The following is a 20969-nucleotide window of genomic DNA, read 5'->3' on the forward strand; positions in this document are numbered from 1 at the left end:
CACATCTTCAACAACCTCTCCCTTAACCATACTGAAAATGTGACTGACACTTTCTTAGCCCTGCCACTCTTTTAGAGACCCCTGCCTGTTCAGGAGGCATCTTGCTTTCCCTGTGGGTTAGTCCTACCAGAGGTCAGTAGATCCGTCGAAGGTCAGCGGCCGGGGAAGTATGCCCTTTACTTAACTGGCAGAAATCACTTGGGAGAATAAACAGATAAAGCTACTGTCTCGGACATGAACCAGTTCTGTTTAATAAGGCATTACGAAGAAGGATATATCAACTTGGTGCCATGGCTGTTGTCTAGGGCCTTCTTTAAATCTGTATAAACCAATGAAGAGACCCGATGTCCATCTTTTAAGAAAATAACAGACGACATCAGTATACATCAGCTCACTCATTTTTTCAACCGTCAAATGGTGGGTCAGCAGCACGCCTATTATTCTAGCCTGTGCACTTGAAGTAAGCACAGAAATCTCAGTAGCAAGTGTTCCAAATATGAGTAACTGTTGCTTTGTGTAGTACCTATGCATGAGGAAAATACAGATGACTGCGAAATGGGAGATTTTTAGTTTTGGCCTAAACAAACAAACAAACACACACACACACACACACACACACACACACACACACACACACACACACACACACACCTTTATCCTCAACTAAGTGATGTGGACTCGTTTTGGTCCTTACAAAACCTGCTGCTTTGGTACGTATTGCTTCGTACCTCTTCCCTATCTCATTAGTCCAGCTTGAGCGAGCAAGAGCTTTCTGCAAGGCCTCAAAATAACCGTCCTCTCAACACCTCCGATCGCCATTTAGTACTACTGTGCCTACGGGGGTAATATTCTAGAATTGTCAGAACTATGATGAGCCACACCAGTTATCAAAATGTTCAATTTAAGGTACAAACATGCGAATTTTACAAGTTCAGTTTTGAAACTCACGAACGCCACATTACCTTGCTGTTGCTTTATCATCACAGGGCATACAAACGCTAGCGATTGACAGGAGTGACAAAGACTTCGATGTAAACATGCGCACAATACGTTCAGCAGAATGGGGGTAAAGCGCATGCTGAAACAAGGGGCGCAGGATGGGAGATGAATACATTCTAGTCAATGAAATGAAAGCTAAAATGAAGTAAAACATACTGACAGGTGAGGTGTAAAACTGAAGATGTTCCTGCAGAAAAAGGCCCCGTAGAAAACCTCACCATTTTTGGCTACTTCTGCAATGATGTGAGCTACTTTTGCCGTACACTTAGACTGAGGAGATATGAGATTTGCAAACACCTGAAGTGTGCCACTTTCTTGGATTCTTTCGCTGGTCTTCGTGTCTGCAAAAGAAAATAAATACAAATCGAAATGTATTACAATTATCAATACAAGACAGCATTAATCGCAGTATACATTTATAGGTACAGCCTAGTTTATCCGATCACCAGTCAGCAGATCAATGAAGCACTGAGGGGGTAATGAAGGTGTGGGAGGAGGGACAGGGTGATTCAAACAATGGAACGTGGCCTGAATGTTGGTTGCTGTCCAATTATTGATGGGCATGGCCTAAAGGGAAGCAGTCTGACCAAAGCAATACACAATGAGACCCTGTGTCAGGGATCCCCTAGCTGGGCGAGGCTGTTGTGAGGAATTCGACCATCCGCATTGTGGGTGTGTGCTCGCCTGTTTTACATTTTTTTAAAAAATCAAATTGAATAATGGTAGATCAACCTCCAGAAAATGTGTGGAGCTAATCCGCACATTTTCCTAGGCTCACTGCACGGCATATACATACACCAGTGTACGCTGGGTCAACGCAGCCTGCAGGCGCCACAACCCAGACATATTTAGTGGGAATATGACAGCCAAGAGTACATCAAAGCATCTCATAAAAGGGAGGGCAAAACCTTCCTCCTGTCATGGCCAGCCTAATTAACCAACAAAGGCTCCATGTATCCGCCCTGTTCTTTTGTTAGCTCTGCTGGTGCCAACTTCGCATACTAATCAGAGTTAATTAATCAGAGTTAATTCAAACAGGCCCACGGGAGGCCTGCTTGCAGGACTAACAAAAGACAGAAGAAGCCCAACAACCTTTGATGATACTGGTGTCAGGTTGACGCAGTTTACACTAGTCATCCCCACAGGGGACCCCACTCAGAAGGTACGAGTATTGTGGTTTGGCGGCGACCGAAAGTCTGGTCTTGCCGCAGTTTCAAGGGCACTTTAATCAGGAATCACAGAGAGCTCCATTAACTAGACAGACCCTTTGATCCACAACGGACAGGAAGAGGAGTGTGACTTAGTATTACATGTTTTCACCAATTTACCTGTTCTGTTGCAAAGCACTCTGGTTATGACCTCATACAGGAGATAGTTGGTGGGGACCCAGGATTGGTTCATTAAGGTAGGCTTAGCCTACACTAATCACTGGCCCATTTGGCTTTAGAAGTGGGCAGAGCCCCACTTTTGGTCAAACCTGAAGACTTTGCATGGAGTAACAAGAACAACTCATTTGGACCCTGGCTGAAGGTACAGTCTGCCTTACAGCTTGCTTCATGAAAGAAGGCCAGGATTTCTGAAGAGTGAAATCCTACCCTAAACATCTCCCAGGGAACAGAAGAAGATACTGAATCCAAAAGACCCCCCAGCAGTTCCAGAACCGGTATCCAGCCAGCACACAGCATGCCCTGCTAGGCTGTGCAAACAAGATTCCTTGTGAAATCATGCTAGTTAATCTCGACTCCAACTCTCCTGCTGTTCTCATTCTCCTTGATCTCTCCTCTGCCTTTGACACGGTCAACCATTCTATCCTCATAAAACGACTGACACCCTCGGCATCACTGACCGCCACTGGTTTGGATGACCTCTTTCCTCACTAACCGCTCTTACCAGCTGCAACTGGGCCCTTTCTCTTCCACCACCACCCTCTCTACCTGTGGCGTTCCCCTGGGCTTTATCCTCTCGCCATGGCTTGTCAATATCCATCTCCACCCTCTTGCTCACCTGATCGCCTTCTTCTCTCCTTATGTCTAGTGCTATGCCAATGACACAACTTTCTTTCAAACTTCCCTCTACTTCCCCCCTCTTCCTCCTCCCTCATCCCTGACTGTTGGGCATGGTGTGCAGCGAACAATCTGTCTCAATGCCAGTAAGAAGGAGATGCTCTTCATCTGGACATCTGTGCCCTCTATCTCCTACCCTCTGGCCACCCTCTTTGGGCCCTTTACCCCCACCATATTGTGAGGCCACAAACCTCAAGGTCATCTCTGATTCCGCTCTCTGCTTCACCCCTCACATCATGGACCTTACCAAGAAATCCCACTTCCAGCTCAACCTCCTCAGCATTCTTCCTTTTCTCACCTTCCCCCAGAAGCTCAATGATGTCTCCAGAGCTTGGGTACTCTCCAGGCTGGACTACTGCAACAGCCTCTTTCCTCCCTTCACCCCACTCTAGCTAATACAGAATAGGGATGCAGACATATCTTTGGCCTCATGCCCAGGGACTGTATCTCTCCAGCACTAACATCTCTCCACTGGCTCCCGGTGGCTGCAAGGTTCAAATTCAAGACCCTCTGCATCATCCATAAGGCCTTCTGGTGCCTGGGACCACGCTATCTCCAACTTTCGCTCCCTAAATACTCTCCCTGTGTTTATTTGTGGGGAGAATTGCATAAACAATCGGAGCTATAGGACAGCGCTAACCAGTGTATAATATTTTATGTCGCAAGCTACAAGCGAAGCATTGCATTGCATTTACTTTACACCCTGGCATCAATGCCATTTCTCCACATGCACACAGCACACCATGTCTTACTTGGCAATAGTGAATTCACACTCATCAACAGCTAGGTGCAAGAGCTCATTTTGTGGCCTGCTTAAGGACCGGTAAACGATGTGACCACATTTTACAGACTATCTAAACTATGCATGCAGCCTGCTCACTCTTCAATGGATAATTTTACTTGCCATGTTTTAATGGCCATTCCTACTGTCCCAATCACAATTATTCTGATCATTACTTATAAAGCATCTCTTACAGCCATGACTGCACACTTCTAAATGGGACATTTTTTGTTGTTGTGACAAACACAAAATTCAGGGGCCACCTGGGGTTAGGCACAGAGCTTGGGACCACGGAAGAGGCCCACAGGCTAGGTCTGTGGGGGGTCACATGGAGCTCTCCACATGTTTTTCCCTCCGAGGCCTACAATCCCTTAATGCGGACTATGATGTAGAAGGTGGATGGAAGTTGTAGGCCAAGAACATTTGGAGCACCGATGATTGCAAACCCAGCAAATGCACTACCAGTTAATAGTTGCACACACTTTTGGAAAGACAGTGATTTATTTAGCCATTCCCATTTAAAAACAGGACACCAGGGAATAGCGAAGTCACAGTACGATTCATTAAGCCTTTTTTTTTTTTTTTTTTAGCCGAGCATCTGTAAACCGATCCAACGTTACTGTAAGGCCCGTCGTACCTGCCAGAAGACCTTCTACAGCAAATTGGTTCAAGCCGTTGTGCAGCATTCCCTATTATCTCTAGGCTAGGAAGAGACGCCATGGAGCCTCTCAGCCCTTTGAAGAGTGATAACAAGTATATTCTTGTTATTGTAGAATATGCCATTAGATATCCTGAGTCCTTCCCCCTCAGGAATAACATTATACATATTATTTGTATTCTGTGCCAGCTCACAACTATAGTAGTCTCGACCCATGTAAACCTTGTCTGAGTTAAGCTGCATTACGTCCCGTCAAGAGACAGCAGGACATTAGACTGGCTAGGCTGCATTAACCAGAACAAGTTATGATAGAAAAAGAGAGGGAAGTTTTGAAGTCAAATCTGGTGTGACGCATGAAAAAGTGTGTAAGAGGTGGAGATTGCTGTATTGCAAATGTATAATGTAAAGTGTGGGTGCGTGAGGGGTTCGGGATGTGCTTAGGCTATCCCAAGTATATTGTGTGCATGATTGACCAGGGCCATACAAATGGAAAGGCTGTGTTTTTTTTTAAAGGTCTAGATAAACAGGGTACCCAAGGACAAATGTGCAAAGTATGTTTGTTGCTGGTCAGGAAAAATAAATGAAGCAGTTATAAAGGGTAAGCAAATAAGGATGATTTAAGGAAAGAAAAATGAAAGGATAGGTGCCAGGGCTCAAGTCGAGGATACAAGCGGGGGGATGGAGTCCACCCACTTTATTCAGAGGGTGGACTCAGTCTCCCCTAGCTAAAATAGAAACATTGGATGTCCTCTTTGAATGCATGATTTCAAGCCGACCTCAGTCATCAGGTGTGTAGGCCAGGCACTTCACCACTGCACTATATAACCTGATGAAAAATAACAAAACTAAAGGTGAAATATCCCATCTCGGTACTGCAAGTCCCAGTGAAAACATTTGTATTGGTTCTTGGAGTTTAAAACATGCACACCTTTTAACGTTTTCAAAAACACTATTAGAAGAAAACATCCTGTCTTGGTTTTGTGTGCGTGTTGATTTTATGAAAGGCAAATGACATTCGTCCTGTTCAATTTGGGTGTTTATGCAAAGCCAATTTAATGAAATGCGCATATTTTGCCTTGATATGCTCATTTCTGGCGATGTCAACTACCATTGCGTTTGTTGATGAGTCCCCCCACTTACAATTTTAGGACTTGTCCCCTGATAGGTGCCATCCCTCTCCAATCTCCACAAGCCAGGGGCTTGCACAGCCAACCTCAGGGGGTGCTCCAAGGCTAGCCCCCCCCATTCCCCTGCCAAATCGACTCTGGAGGTTGAGCTCCTAGCCATACCAGGTCAATTCCACATGAAGCCAGAGCCCCCCACCATCAGCATTCATCCTCCAACTGACGCCAGCCACACCGCACTATCCCCTTGCCGCCATGTTCCCGTACCAAAGTCCCTACTAACTGTATCTCCCTTCTCCGATTTCCCTAGGGAGATTTTGACAGATCCGGATCAAGGAGCCAACTTTACATCAAATTTTAAGTCTAGCCTGAAGAACCTCCTTCATCTAGACATCAAATGTACCTCCATTTTATTTTCACAATCGGATGGCTTAGTGGAGGTCTTTAACTGAACCGTCAAGAATCTTCAGCAGCAGCTTGTCAGTGAAGATGCAGGGACTGGCCAAGCTAATGCTGTGGACCCGATTTGCTCTGTGGAAGACAACACAAGCTTCCAAAATATTCTCCCTCTTTCATTTGGTGTATGGCAAGGAAACTGGTCATCTTCAAATCTTCAACTTGCTGAGAGGATTTTGGGAGAGACAGGAAGACACAGTGTGCAAGATATGCAAGCATGCATCTACCGAATGCACCTTTTGTTTGGTCAAGATCTACAAGAAAAGCTTTCTCTCTGGGTTTGTATCTTGGCTCCTTATATTGTCAATAAACAAAATGTCCCATTTTTAGAAATCTGTTGCTTATGCTTATCTCCTCTGACACTCTTGGAATTTCCTTCATGAGCTCTTGTAGCTCATGCCAACTGTTCATCTGTCTTTTACTCTCTTTAATGTTATTCTTGGAAAGATTCTCCTGAAGGTATCCTCTCACAGTCTTTAATTTGCTTTCAGTTTTCTCACATTCCTGAACTCCAACCTTCCTTCGGTTTTGTAAGATTGCATCTGTGTTAGAAATCTCCTCTCCTGGGTTTTCTTCACTGGTTTCTTTCTCTTGTTATTTAATTCACTTGGCAATTTCAAATCATAATTCTTATTAGACATGTATATGAAGTGTCTTCCACATTCTTCAACACTAAGCTCCTGCGTTTGTTTACTCTCTTCCCAGGGTATGTATTCCCACCATTTCTCTGTTTCCCACTCAGCCTTGAGTGTCAAGCACTTTATTTGTTCCTCACATATTTACTTTTTAGGGTTTACTGTTAGAGTGTCACCTTCAGGCCTTTCATGTGGTGATCTCTTTACAATAGATTGCCCCTGTAGCCTCCTGCCGCTCCCTTTCACCCTTGTACCTTTGTTACTCTAGGGTGACGTCACGAGGCTCGGCACTTGCTCGTGTAACCTACTTCGTGTTCTCGCTTCTTGGTCTCGGGTTTCTCCAACTGCTGTGGTTGAGGGATGCTGGTGGGTGGGAGCTGCCAGTGCTCCCTGCTGCAATCGGCTCGGCGTTGGTAGACAGGTGTCTGGCCCACCACGGGATGGTCATGATCACCCCACCACGTCAGACAGGTTCTCCACCAGTCCTCAAAACGGCCTCACAGTTGGCTGCTTTGCCGGGCCTCTGGCGTCTTAAGCTGCCTTTCTTTGCTTTTTGAACAGTTGCGGGGTCCACAGCTTCTTCCTGGTCCGCCTCTCCAAGGGGTGAATAAGTCAGGGGGCTACCCCTGTGCACCATACTCTCTTCTTGTGATCCACTTCTTCCAGTTATATACAGATCTCTTCTTAAAGAGATTTTCCTTATGGAAGACAATCCCATATATGCAGATTGGGTGGGTTGTCAGAGTTCCTCGTGGGAATGAGAGTTCTTGTCCCCTAAGTGGGAGTGACTCACATTGAGGTTCCACTTGCCCCGACCCTAGGGAGGGCCTTGCGAAGCAGGCTCACCTCCCTAGCCTCAAAGGCGATGTCTTGCCCTGGGGAGAAGGGATGAATACATGATATTTGTCACAGAACCCTCAGACACACAATCAGAACCTGGGAAGTACTGTTTGCAATGGCTCTGCCTGAAATGGCTTTTGAAGAGGATTCCTAGGGATCACCAACCCTCTCAAATGTCTGATCCACAGGATTTCCATAATTTCAAAGCAAGTTTCATGAACAAACCAGGAATAGCCAAATTATTTGAACATTGTATTGAGACTGCCCCAGGTAAAGCTGTTGTGGCTCTATCATCTTTCAGAAGCCAGAGAGGAAATGTTAACGGGTAAAGTCAAAACAATTTTGGGCGTGCATGTCATTATTCCACCCAGAACTAGTTCTCCCCTTCCCAATTGTCCTGGTAGGGAAACCCAAGACTGCACCTGAAGCTTTGGATAGGCTTTCAAAATGCAAGGTATCGCCTCTGCCTCGTGTAGTTTAAATTATCAAACTAATCTGACCAGTTTTAATACTCGATTACAATGGACCTCACCAAACAATACTAGCATGATCCCCTGTACTGGAAGATCAAGAGAAGACATCACTTTCTAAGCTCATGGGGTTGTAACAGTTTACTGTGTCCCCATTTGGTCTGCATGGGGCATCATGGACACAATTCTGCAACCCCACAGAAGTATGGAGGCACATGCCTAAACAATAATATCACACAGCATAAATATGTTACATCTAGATTAAGTTTGCCAAAGTCTTCAGCAGTACTGTCATCAAGCAAACCTTTGCAATTGTCAGCCAACTATGTCCATGGTCAGTTGGCTTCAAGTTTGTGAAGGGAACCATGTAACCCCAGAACATCAAAAAGGAAAGCTGAATAAAACATCCCAAATCTCAAAACTATGAAAGACCCACAAGCCTTTCTTGGAATAGTCAAATAATATATATGTATTCTGAACGTCACCACTCTGGATGCCCCTTTGACTGACCAACTCAAGTGGACAGAATGAATCAACTCAAATAGTCAACAGAAGCAGAGGCGGCTAATGAGAGGTTGAAGCAATCCCTTTCATAGCCACCCCTCTGGAATTTCCCTTGAAGAAACTTTGATGTTGCAAATGGATGCCTCCCATGTCGGCCTAGAGTGGTCTTCTCCTCAATTAGGGATGAGGTATAGCAGCCAATTCATTTATCAGTCAAAAAGTATACCCCAGAGACCTTAACTATGCCATCACATTGTTTGAATGTTTGTCCATTGAATGGGCCAGAGAGGCCTTTAGATATTATATTATGTAAGTGGCTAGAAGTGTGTACTAGTTACCGACCAAGCCCCTCTGTATGGCTCAAAAGAATAAAAGAAATCAAAACTGGAATCAAGAGATGGCTTAACTCTTTCCAAACATGTTCCTTTATTGTGGTTTACATGGAAGGACGTCTACAGATGACACTGCACAGACAACACAAGTGGGGGGCTCTAAGAAGAGGATTAATTATGTGACGAAGTCACCTAATTGGCCCCAATGGTGTGTGTGAAGGCAAGGTGAAGGGGGCAAGCCCCACCACCTGTTACACAATGTTGCCCTGCCCCCCGAAATCACGAGGAGCCTGGGGGAGGGGACCACCATCTTACTTTTGCTAGTGCTACTGGTCCTTCAAATAATTCTGTATCTGACACAGACACACTCACTGTGGCCCGAGTCCATGTGGACCAGTGTGATTAGTTACTTGAGTTCTTAATATGTTTTTGGTCTGCGGGTGCTGAAACCTGTAAGACACAGCAGTCGCCGACTCCACCCCCAAAACAAAAGAGGTGATGGCTGGAAGGTTTAGAATGAATCTTAACCTCTGTCATCGCTCTGGGCAACCCTCCAGACCATCGTTCTTCGCCTGCCAAGCCATTACAAAAGGGGAAAGACCATATGCAAATCAGGCTTGGTCCCACCCCCAAAGGGGTAGTCCAGCCCCAGCTTTACATGGAATAATTTGTTGTGCTTCATTGTGTATGGGTGCGACTGAATCTTCCAATATGGCAAACCGACAAATTAATGGCCAACTACATTCCCAAGATAGCTTGGGACAGACACACGCGCTCGCACAGCTGAGCGTAATCCAGGAAGCTGTCATTAGTCGCTGCTACCCCTGCCAGTTGCAGATTAATGAGAGGCGGCACGGGCGGACGCAGCGTTCAGAGACAGCGGCAGCAGCAGGGAGCACAGGTGGTGCAGCGGAGAGACCCGGAACACAGAGCAACTATCCGGGCCTGGCGCAGTGCATCGTCGTCACATCTCGTCCGAGTAGTCCCATGGGGCTCCCGTAATAAAGCGAAGTAAAACTACTTGCCCTGTTTTGCAGTCAGATTCATGAAAAGTAGAACTACTTGTCCTGTTTGCACAGCGTTTGATTTCTGAAGTTGCATTCATGAAATAATGGTGTTTTGAACTTCGCTTGTGAAAGAACAAATGACTACACATGTCGTTCCTTGTGGCCCGTCCTCATGAACTGAATGACTTATGAAACATGAGAAATGCATAATTGTTGGGATGCTATGGTCAAGAGCTACCAAGAAGAATTAGTAGAGTTACCTAATAACGAAAATTAGCATGTGTTGAGATTGACAAACAAAACAGCTAGTGGGAGGGGGCTGCACTATATTGTTAGGTTGCTGATATTGTGCTCCATGTATGTTGTGTCTGTTCATGCAATGCTTTTTCTATTAGGCTGTGAGCCATGTGAACCGTCATATGAGGGAGCCCCAGGTGTTAGTTTAACTTTGCCCACCAACTCTTCCATGTTGTTCCCAGCTCACCCTCACGTTCTCATCCTGCTTGATGGTGTCATGGGTACTAGGGGAAGGTTGAGAGGGTTAGGTTTGGAAGATTTCAGGTGTAGGTGGGTCCAGGATTACAGGCAGGTTAGTCAAGTTAAAGACTGTTATTGTATGGCATTAGCATATGTTATTTCCCTACAATACCCCCTACCTATCCACTCTTGTTTCCCTAACCCTCTTTCTGGTTTCACCAAACTCCTCTTCCTATCCACAACCTCTCCCTAATCCCTCTTCCCCCATTGGCTGCCATGTGGTCTCCTGTGATTCTAATATCAGGAACCTGTGCTAAACACGATGGGAGGGTCGATCCCATTCGACTTCTTTGGTTCAAGAGAGCGTCAATACTCTCCCTGGTAATCTTGACATAATAATCTGCCCCCATATACAGGTTATTACTACCACCCAAGCCAAATGGACACAGCCACTCCCCCTTCAGCAGTGGTGCTAAAGGCATTGCAAAAGATTCTGGTAGAGTTAGCACACAGCAGGCAAGAACCATCAGCATTGAAGGCTCAGGTACACAGGTTGGTGGCGCAGGGAACACCCTTGCAGGCGTTCAGTTCAGTGTCCCATTCGTCGGACCCCTACGGTTATAGTGCAGCAGCCAAGTAATGTACCACAGCGTCGTCAGAGATTTGCAGAGAACCCAAGAAAATGTCTTACATTTTTTACAGTGTCGTTTTCATTTTTTATGTAAACCTGCTGCTTCTGAAAGCATGCAGGCTCAAACAGCTTTTGTTATTTCATAAGTGAGGTGGGATGCTGCAGCATGGGCTGTGCCACTAGCACAGAAGGATGATTCTTTATTGTACGATTGTGGTTTGTTTCTGGATGAATTTGGAAGATTTGATAGACAGGAGGTGTCCCTTCAAGACAAGGACTGCTGGCATTACATCACGGAACACAGGTTTTGGTTTCATACGTCACTCAGTTCAATCGCTTGGGGATAGAGACAGGCTGGCCAGAAACCAAGCAGACAGTGTTGTTCTAATAAGGTCTACGGGAGGAATTAAAGGACGCCATAGCACAGGTAGAACCACAGCCCACCACTTGCACGACCATGATTGATTTGGCATTGCAATTAGATCATCACATGAATGAACATAATGGGGAAAAGAAGAGACCTGACATGCTACCATTTGTGCGATTGGATAAAGGAAGGGGGTTGCGATCAGGTGAGGTGGAGCCAATGCAGATTTGGAATGTGAGGGGTCCATGGTCCACAACAGAGAAGGAGAAAAGGAAGGCAAACTATTTGTTTCTATATTGTTTGCAATCAGAACACTTTATTTGAACTTGTTCAAACACTCTGGAAGGGGGTGCAGGGCTGGACAAAAGTAAAGGGAAGGCGGAAAAAGGACAGGCTCGACCTTAGGGGGAACGCAGGTGTCGGATCAAATCCAAGTTATTGAGTTGGATAGCAAATATAATGTTGGGTAAGACTCATTTGCACATTTTGGCTACTATGTTCTTTGCCCTGACAGAGCAGGTGATATCACAAAGATAGATTCAGGTAATTCATATACATTGCATTGGCAGAATGATTGGGTTTACCTCTACAGGATAAACAAAGGTCAGAGGGAGTTCCATCAGATGCGGATGGTGTGTTCATTTGGACATGAGGAGGAGATTACGTTTGACTTGATAGAGGCTCCTCAGTTTGGTCTTATACTTGGAATGCCCTAGTTGGTTAAGCACAATTCCAGGATTGATTGGTCCAAGCAGGAAGTGTCCTTTGAGTCTCCAGGTTGTAGGTCCCATGTGCAGAATTTGATGGGTCCAGCCACCTTTTTGGTGGAAAAGGCACAGGCATACCAAATGGTGAGGTAACTGGGGACGGTTATTCCCTCCCAGTACAGGATGTATGCAGAGGTGTTTAACAAGGGCGGGGCTGAGAGGTAACCGCCTCATCGAACATACGATTGTGTCGTAGATTTGGAAACAGACGGTAGGTTGCCCTGTAGTTGGATTTATGCTTTCACAGAGGCAGAGAATCAACATCTGATGGAATATCGGGATGATGTTATGTTACTTGGCATTTATATAGAGCACTATATATCATTGGTATGACCGCAAAGCGCTGGTAGGTTGAACGCCCTCAGGAACCGAAGTTCTGTTCAATAGAGAGAGAGACCGCCTCACTACGAGGTTGGAGGTAGCCTTGCCGGTTTTACCGGCTAGGCTGCCTCCAAACTGGCATTCAGGTCTGGCTCCCGCGAATGGGGACCCGGTAACTGCCCTTTCGCTGGTGCCGGGCCCGGTACATCCCCATTCCCATTGAGCCCGATAGGGCTCTATGGAAATGGGGAGGGTGGTAGCACCGGTACCGTCAATAACGGTACCGGTGCTACCATCATGTTCTGCTCACGGGTGCCGGTACGGCCACGGAGGTCAGACCTGGTGGTTGCATGGGTACTCACGAGCAGAACTCCTAGTATAGTGGCACGGTAGCAACGGTGCCGGTAGCGATACTGGCGCCGTTGTTGCCTTACCGCCATACTTGTAACGAGGCCCATAGTGCCGTAGGGTGCGATGGTGCACCAGATGTGTGCAGCTATGTAATTGCCCGGTGGCAGCTGCGTCCTAGGGTTTAGGTGTGGTGCTGGTGAGGTGGGATGGATGTGTGCAGTCTGGTGGGTAGATATCCAGACTGGGCTCTGGCTGCTTTAGGCCTGAAGGACGCATATGTGAGCAACTATGCCGGAAAGTGCTCAGCAAGCTGTGTTTTATTGGGGTGATGAGATGTTTATGAGGTTGTGTTCGTATGTGGACAGCTAGGCCAAATTAATAAGGGGTATAGCTGTGTTGTAGTTGAGTGATGGTGTGTAGTGATGTGAAGTGATGGTTATCTTTAGAGCGCCTGAGATCAGGCATGTGAACAGTATTGGTGGGAACATAGCGACACCGAGACAGGGGGCGATATGGCCATATAGGACGGGGGATACAGACAGAGCATACATAGGGGGCGATGCCGATATATAGCAACAACACGGGGTACAGGGAGCTAATTCCATAGAATTCCGATCATTCCATCTGTCCCATTCATTCCGTCCACCCCTTCTACTTGATCCACTATCTATTCCACCCACTCCACCCATTCCATCTATCCCATCCGTTCTACCTATTCAATCTATCCCATCCACTCTACCCATTCAATCTATCCCATCCACTCTACCCATTCAATCTATCCCATCCAATCTATCCCATCCACTATACCCATTCAATCTACCCCATCCGCTCTACCCATTCAATCTATCCTATCCACTCTACCCATTCAATTTACCCCATCCACTCTACCCATTCAATCTATCCTATGCACTCTACCCATTCAATCTATCCTATGCACTCTACCCATTCAATCTATCCTATGCACTCTACCCATTCAATCTATCCCATGCACTCTACCCAATCTACCCCATCCGCTCTACCCATTCAATCTATCCCATCCACTCTACCCATTCAATCTATTCAATCCATCCCATCCACTCTACCCATTCAATCTATCCCATCCGTTGTGCCCATTCAATCTATCCCATCCGTTGTGCCCATTCAATCTATCCCATACATTCTACCCATTCAATCTATTCGATCCACTCTACCCATTCAATTTATCCCACCCACTCCATCCACCCTTTGCATCCACTACATCCACTCTTTTCATCCACTGTATCCATTTTATTTGTTCCATCTATTCTATCTATTTATTTCATTCTTTCTATTTCATTCATTCATTCCCTCTACTCTTGATTCCGTCCATTACATCTGCTCCATCCAGTTCCATCCAGTCTATCCGTTCCATTCATTCTATCCATCCAATCCACTCCATCTGCTCTATCGATTCTATCCACTGTATTCACTCCATCTGTTCCATCTGCTCCATCCGTTCCATCCACTCCGAACCATTCCATCCAACTCCATCCATTACATCCTATCCTGTGGGTAGGATCGGAGGTCTTTGAACATCAGGTAGAGAGTCTCGTTGTGCGTTTCGTCATTGGGTTGTTGGGGTTTCAGACCCATCTTTAGGGTGGTCATTGGTGTTATGGGAAGAGCCATGTTTTTAGTAATTTGCGGAATGACAAATAGTCTTGGGTGTGCCGGATGTGAGGTGGAAGCGAGTTCCACAGAGATGGGGCCAAAGCTGAGAAAGAGGATCCTCCGATCCTGACGGAGTTGGTGGTTGGGATCACTAAAAGGAGGGCAGAGCTTGATTTAGGTTGCAGGGAGGGAGGTAAGGTTTTAGCTTGTCTTGCAGGTACAGAGGGCGGTCTTGTGCACTGCACAGTGAGTGATGCACAGGGTCTTGAAAGTGGCCCTGTGTCCAACTGGGAGCCAGTGGAAGGTACTGAGAGCTGGAGGTGTGGTCTCTTGGACCCATGGCTAGTAGCATTTTGGCAGCAGTGTTTTGTGCACTTTGCAGTTTATTAAGGTGGTATGCCGGGACTCTGATGTAAAGGGAGTTAGCATAGTCCAGTCTCGAGATAACTATGGACAGAACAGCGGCAAGTCTGTTCGGGAAGGAGAGGTAGGGACAAATGCACCTAAGAATTTTGAGATGATAATGACCAGATTTAGATATGTTGATTAGTCAGGAGAGGGTTAGGTCAGAGTCCATAGTGCATCCAAGGTTTTTCACTGTTGCGGAGGGGGTGGGCGGTTGGCCCATGGATGGGGGCCAAAACAGTGGACAGGGGTGCAGCTCAGTGTTGCCGCACACCAGGATTTCAGTTTTAGTGGTGTTTAGGAGGAGGTGGTTTGTTGTCATCCAACGGTCGATATCAAGGAGGCAGGCTGTGAGGTTGGGCTGGGAGTCTGTGTCTAAGTTGAGGAGTCCAAGGTGATTTGTGTATCATTGGCGTAGTTGTAGCACATGATATTGTGGGGGCGGATGATTCCGGGGAGGGTGGACATATAGAGGTTGAATAGGAGGGCTGATAGACGGGCGCCTTGCGGTACTCCAGTGTTAACTGGGCAAGAAGCTGAGGCAAAAGGGGAGAAGAGGGTTATTTGTTTCCTTTTGTTGAGGAAGGAGGCAATCCATTTGAGAGCGGTTCCACGGATTCCTAGGGTGTGGAGGCGGTCAAGGAGGATTGAGCGGTTGATTGTGTCGAAAGCGGCATAGGGGTCTAGGAGAATTAATGCAGCGCATCCTGCGGAGTCTGCAGTGATTTTAAGATCGTCCCAGATTGAGGCCAGAGTGGTTTCGGTTCTGTGTTGCAGTCTGAAGCCTAACTGGGCGGGGTCGAGGAGGTTGTTGGCTTCGACAAAGGCGTTTAGTTGGGAGTATGCAGTACGGTTGATGTTTTGCAAGGAATCTGGTGTTCGAGGTGGGACAGTAATTTATGGGGTCAAGGGATTTTTTTGGGGTTTTTTTTCCAAATTGTTTTTATTGTATTTCTTAAACATCAACAGTGGGACTGTCTCTCAATCCCTAAACCCTTTCCCTCCCTCCCCCCACCGGAGTGCATTATTTTTCCCGTCCCTTATATCGAGTCCCCAAGAACTTACCGCCTGTGTTATCTGCGGGGTGGATAGCCAGTGGTATAGTTGATCGTATTTATATTTGTCCTTCTGCGAGAGGCCAAATAGTTCGACACTCTGCGAATGATATAATCTGTTGGCCGTTAAACATATCTCCAATTTGTGTGCAGTCTGATTCTTCCCATTTCTGGAATACGCCCTTCTCCTGGTTGGAATTCTAGGTTTCTTAGTATTGGCATAAAGGGGGCGGGACCTATTGTCAGGATTTCTTTTCTAGTTGTCTTGTTCCATACCTCTAGTGATGCACTCATTACTTTGCAGATGCGGACATTCTGGTGTTTGTGCTCTGGTCTGGTCCAAAGGATTTTACAGAGTCTGTTCCTTGCCATCGCTCTGTCCTGTGCTTCCCAAATCTTCTGGGAGTTGTAGGGGATCCATTCTTTAAGGACCCACAGTTGAGCTGCTTCATAGTATTTACGAAAATGTGGGAGCGCCATTCCCCCCACTTCGCTCTTCGCTGTAAGTATCTGGCTCGAGAGTCTCGGAGTCTTTTTCTGCCAGATGTATGCTGTTATTGCTTTGGTAAGGGATTTGGATGGGAAGCGCTTGGAAGGTGTATAGTAGTCTGGGCAAGTCTGTAATTTTTATCACGGTCATCCTGCCCCATCAGGAAATCGAGAGCGGATTCCACTTTTCCAGGTCCTTTTTGGTCTTTTCTAGGAGGTCCGGAAGATTCTCTGTGTAGAGGTTTGCTATTTTGTTTGTCAAAGTTATTCCAAGGTATTTGATCACTTTCTTTGCTACTTTTAGCTGGAGTTCCTCTGCCCGTCTATGGATTTCTTTGCCGTTTCCTGCTATGATTAGGATTTCGGATTTCTGCCTGTTGATTTTCAGTCCTGATATGGCGCCATAGGTCTCTATTTCTCTCATAAGGGAGGGAAGGGACTTCTTCAGATTTGACAGCGCCAATAGCAGGTTGTCTGCGTACACCATTGACTTATGTGTTGTCCCCCCCCCCCCCGATATCGATCCCCTGTATTTCTGGGGTTTCTCCGATCCTCTGCAAGAGTGGTTCCAGGAAGATTGCATAAAGGAGTGGGGAGAGTGGGCACCCCTGTTTGGTGCCTCTTCTTATCTTGATTGCGTCGGAAAGTTCCCCATTTACCGCAACGCCGGCCGATGGTGTATTGTAGTTGGCCCGGATCATCTTCAAATATTCTTCTCCCATGCCCATCTTCCCTAGGATGTGGAATAGCAGCGGCCATTCGACGCAGTCAAACGATTTCTCCGCGTCAAGCGCTAGTAGTATGGCTGAGGATCTTGTATGTCCTGTCTTTTCAATGAGGTGGGTTATCCGTCTAATGTTATCATGGGTCATTCTATTGGGGATGAACCCTGCTTCATCTTGATGAATCAATTTAGGCAGAACTTTCGTAAGTCTCTTGGTCAGGATTTGGGTGTATAGCTTCGCGTCCAGATTTATTAATGCTATGGGACGGTATGAGCTTGGGGATTCTGGGTTCTTCCCTTGTTTATGAAATACTAGGATCTTCGCCTTGTTCATGGATGGGGTGATATTTGCATTGTTTTTAAAAAGGTATTGAATAACTGTTAGGATCGGAGCCAATTCCCTTGAATATGTTTTGGAGAATTTTGCGGTAAACCCATCCGGCCCCACTGCCTTGTTGTTTGGTAGATCTCGGATCGCTTCCGCCACCTCCTCGTCTGTGATGGGCCTATCTTTGCTTTTCCTCTTGCGTTACTGTCTGCAGTGTCACATTTTTCAGATAATGCGGATTGATCTTCTCTTGGATTATCTGTGGCGTATAGTGTTTGGTAGTATTCTTTGAAGATTGTTCCTATTTCGGTTGTGCCGTGGACATGAAGTGTGTGTATCCCGGGGTCACAACCGGGTTTTCCTCCACGTGTCCTCCATAGCTAGTCTTGCCATAGCCTTCTGCAGGGCCTTTGATGGCGTTCCATGCCACAAGTACTTGGGGGTTGATCGGTCTTTGTTGGGGTCCCATGCAATGTTGAAGTCTCCGGTTAGTATGATTTCCGCCTTCACGACGGATTCCAGCTTATCTATGCTGTATCTTATAAACCCATCCTGCCCCGTGTTGAGGGTGTATATCGTTGCTAATGTCAGGGGGTAGACTTCGATCAGCATATTCACGAACAGGTATCTGCCTCGTTTGTCCGTTAGTGTTTCTTGGATGCACACATTCAGGGAGTTAGCAAATGCTATTAACACCCCTCTTTTCTTCTCCGAATCGTTTGCTTGAAGGATTTGTGTGTATCCCTTAATACGTGTTTTGCCTTTGCCTTGTTCTTTTATGTGGGTTTCCTGTAGCGTTTTAGGATGTCAAATCTTTATTTGTATAAGAAATATTCCATTTTCTTTTTACAGGGGAATTTAGCCCTCGAATGTTATATGTAAGGATTTTTAGCCTCATCTTCTGTAGATGTCTTCCTGCCTTTCATGTTTCGCTTGGATCAGTTGACTTGGTTATCTTTCCTTCCGGTGTTCCTTCCCGCCCCCCTTCCCAACTTTTCCCCAACAGTTCCCTTAACTCCCCCACACCCCCCCATTACTTCCCAGAGGAGGGCCATGGGCCCTATGATCGCTTGGACGTGTTGCCTTTCGTGCCATGCCCTCACAAGCTCAGGTATAACTTGGTTGTGGGGGGTCTAAACCCCACTTAAAGGTTTCTCGAGGTCCTAAAGTGCTTCCCGGCTCCTGCCATTTATGTGCAGTTGCCTGCGGTCGCTTCATTTTCGAAAATGAATTCTTGGGTGTGCGCTTGTCTTTGGATGTTACGGTTTGCCATCCTCTCGGGGCTCTCTGCCCGGAATGGGCTCTCTGGTGAGGGCCCTTCCCGACGTTTCTTCTTGTATGTTCATGATTCGCAGGCCTTCCTCGCACATGGTTATCCTCTGTTGGGTACCCTCCCATGTGAATAGGAGGCCGAATGAGAAAGCCCACTTATAACGGATTTGTGTTATGAGTTCTTTGGTGACTGGTGTCATTTGCCTGCGCTTCTGGAGAGTCGTTTGTGCCAAGTCCTGGAACAGATGTATATTCACCCCATTCATTCTTATCTGATCCATCGTGTTCGCTTTCCGTAGAATCTGCTCCTTCTGTGTGTATGAAGTCATTGCGACTAACACATCACTGGGGCGGCTTCCAGGTTCTCACAAGCGTTGCGGGCCCACCCTATGGACTCTATGAGGATCTCTGTTTCTCTTTCTATTATATCTCTGAATACTTGCTGCACTGCGGTTTTGAGGTCTTTGTCTTTGACCGACTATCATGTTTTTGATTCGTATATTTGATCTTCGAGACCTATTTTCTAGGTCCTCACATTGTATCTCCAAGTTGTGAGATACTCTGGCCAGGCGTTCTTGTGTTACCGTGTATTGTTGCGCCTCCTCGTCCATATTCTGAACTTATCTCTCTAATATATTGGTCCTCTCCTCCAGTTTGCCCATATCTATTTCAGTTCTTGCACTGCTCGTTTCAGATCGCCCTTCATGGTCTCGAATTGTGCGTGCATGGAGGCCATAAATTGGTCTTGGAATTACTTGAACCAGTCTCTCATGTCTTCTTTAGTGGTCATGTCGGCTCTTTCCTTTTCTACTCTTGGCTGATCTTCCTTGTCCTTTTGAGTAGTCATTTTCGAGTTCCCTTGCATGTCTGCCTCCCAAAGTAGTGCCAGATTTAGGTCCCACTTCCCTCTAGAGGTTGTTGCCTGCGATTGCCGGCCCCTGGATTTGGACATGTGTGCTGTCTCTGCCCAGCTCGTGGTCTGTATAGCGTGATTGAAGTCCACTCTCGCTTGGTTTGGATTGGGTATGTCGTGGTGGTTGAGCGTACCCTGCTTCTCTTGGTTGCACCACTGGTTTTCCCCCATTTCTATCTCACCGATCTGTATGCTTGCTGCTGGTTTTCTTGAGGGGGAAGGCGGGTGCCGTGTATTTCTCCACCGCAACTTGTTTGGTGCCTCTTATTATGGGTGGGTCTTAAGCCCTCTCTAGTCTGACTGGTGATTTTTCGTGTGCTTCCCCTGATTTCATGTGCCCGTGATCAGTGTGTGGGGGTGGGGGCGTTTCAGTGGTGATCTGCATTTTCTCTCTTGCCCCCCTGCGCCGTTGCTGGCATGCGTGAGCTGTTGGGATCCACTATGTTGCCTGGGGGGGGCTCTATCTATTATAGAGTGCTCGAACACTTCTTACAGCAAATATGCATCCCCCGGGGTGTCCCCTCTGCGGATCTCCTCACCTCTTGTATTTTTGTGTGGTGCCTCGTATGTGCGTCTGGAGTAGGTCTGACCTTAGACAGGGTGGGGGGTTCACTTTCCCCCATGCCTTCTCTCCTCTCTTGGGCCTCCTGACACGCTTTGCCATGTCCAAGGCTGTGCTTCCCTTGATCTGTGTGGTGTGCCTCAGGCACGGGAACTTTGATGCTGCTGCTGGGTCCCACCCGGGGCGTCCGACTCTGCGTGCTGGCTGTCCTTCTCGGCGCTGGCCCGGCTGTGGTTCCTGTTGGTCCCTGTCGCGTTTGGCAGGTGCCTGCTCAGCTGGGTGTGCTCGGGGGGGGGGGTGTGGGGGTTGCTCGCCCCCGGCCTCACCTCTCTTGGGCCTCTCCTTGATCTCCCTCCATGGCGACTCCCTCAACGCTGCTGCTGGGACTCTTGCCGGGGCATCCCGCTCTACCTGCTGGCGGTCCTCTCCCTCTTAGGGAGCGCGGATCCACTCCTCGACACTGGCCCGGCCGTTATATGGTGAGCTTCGCTTCTGTTGCTCCCAATTGTGTTTGACTTATGCCCACTTGCCTGGGTGTACTCTTTCATGCCCTCGTTTCTCCCGGGCTCGCCGCTCCCTGGTAGCTGCTCTTCCTGGTGAGCCCAAGATTCCAGATTCTGTTGCAGGGGGCCGTGTTCCCCTGCCGTCTGTCTGCTGCCTTGGTGGGCTCCCGCATTGGCGCTGGAGCGGTGTGACGGCGGTGCCAATGTATGCTCACCCACCTCCTTAACACCTTCTCTCGACTCGTAAGCATCTCCTCCAGTAATACCAACCTCCACTGGGGCCGCGGCAGCGTTGATTGTCTAGCT

At 47.2% G+C, this 20969-nt stretch overlaps 1 protein-coding gene across 2 annotated transcripts in view; it reads right to left on the reverse strand.

Moving 5' to 3' along the window:
* Nucleotides 1-20969, reverse strand: part of RAP1GDS1 (Rap1 GTPase-GDP dissociation stimulator 1) — a 909412-nt gene that overhangs the window by 511246 nt on the left and 377197 nt on the right. For both annotated transcript variants that reach the window (XM_069630545.1, XM_069630544.1), the window contains exon 3: nucleotides 1218-1340. In XM_069630545.1, coding sequence (XP_069486646.1) covers nucleotides 1218-1340 — 123 coding nt within the window. The remainder of the gene's footprint in view (nucleotides 1-1217; nucleotides 1341-20969) is intronic.

The sequence above is a fragment of the Ambystoma mexicanum genome, chromosome 6q (genome assembly GCF_040938575.1).
Source record: "Ambystoma mexicanum isolate Mex_15411 chromosome 6q, UKY_AmexF1_1, whole genome shotgun sequence".
NCBI classification, from domain to species: domain Eukaryota; kingdom Metazoa; phylum Chordata; class Amphibia; order Caudata; family Ambystomatidae; genus Ambystoma; species Ambystoma mexicanum.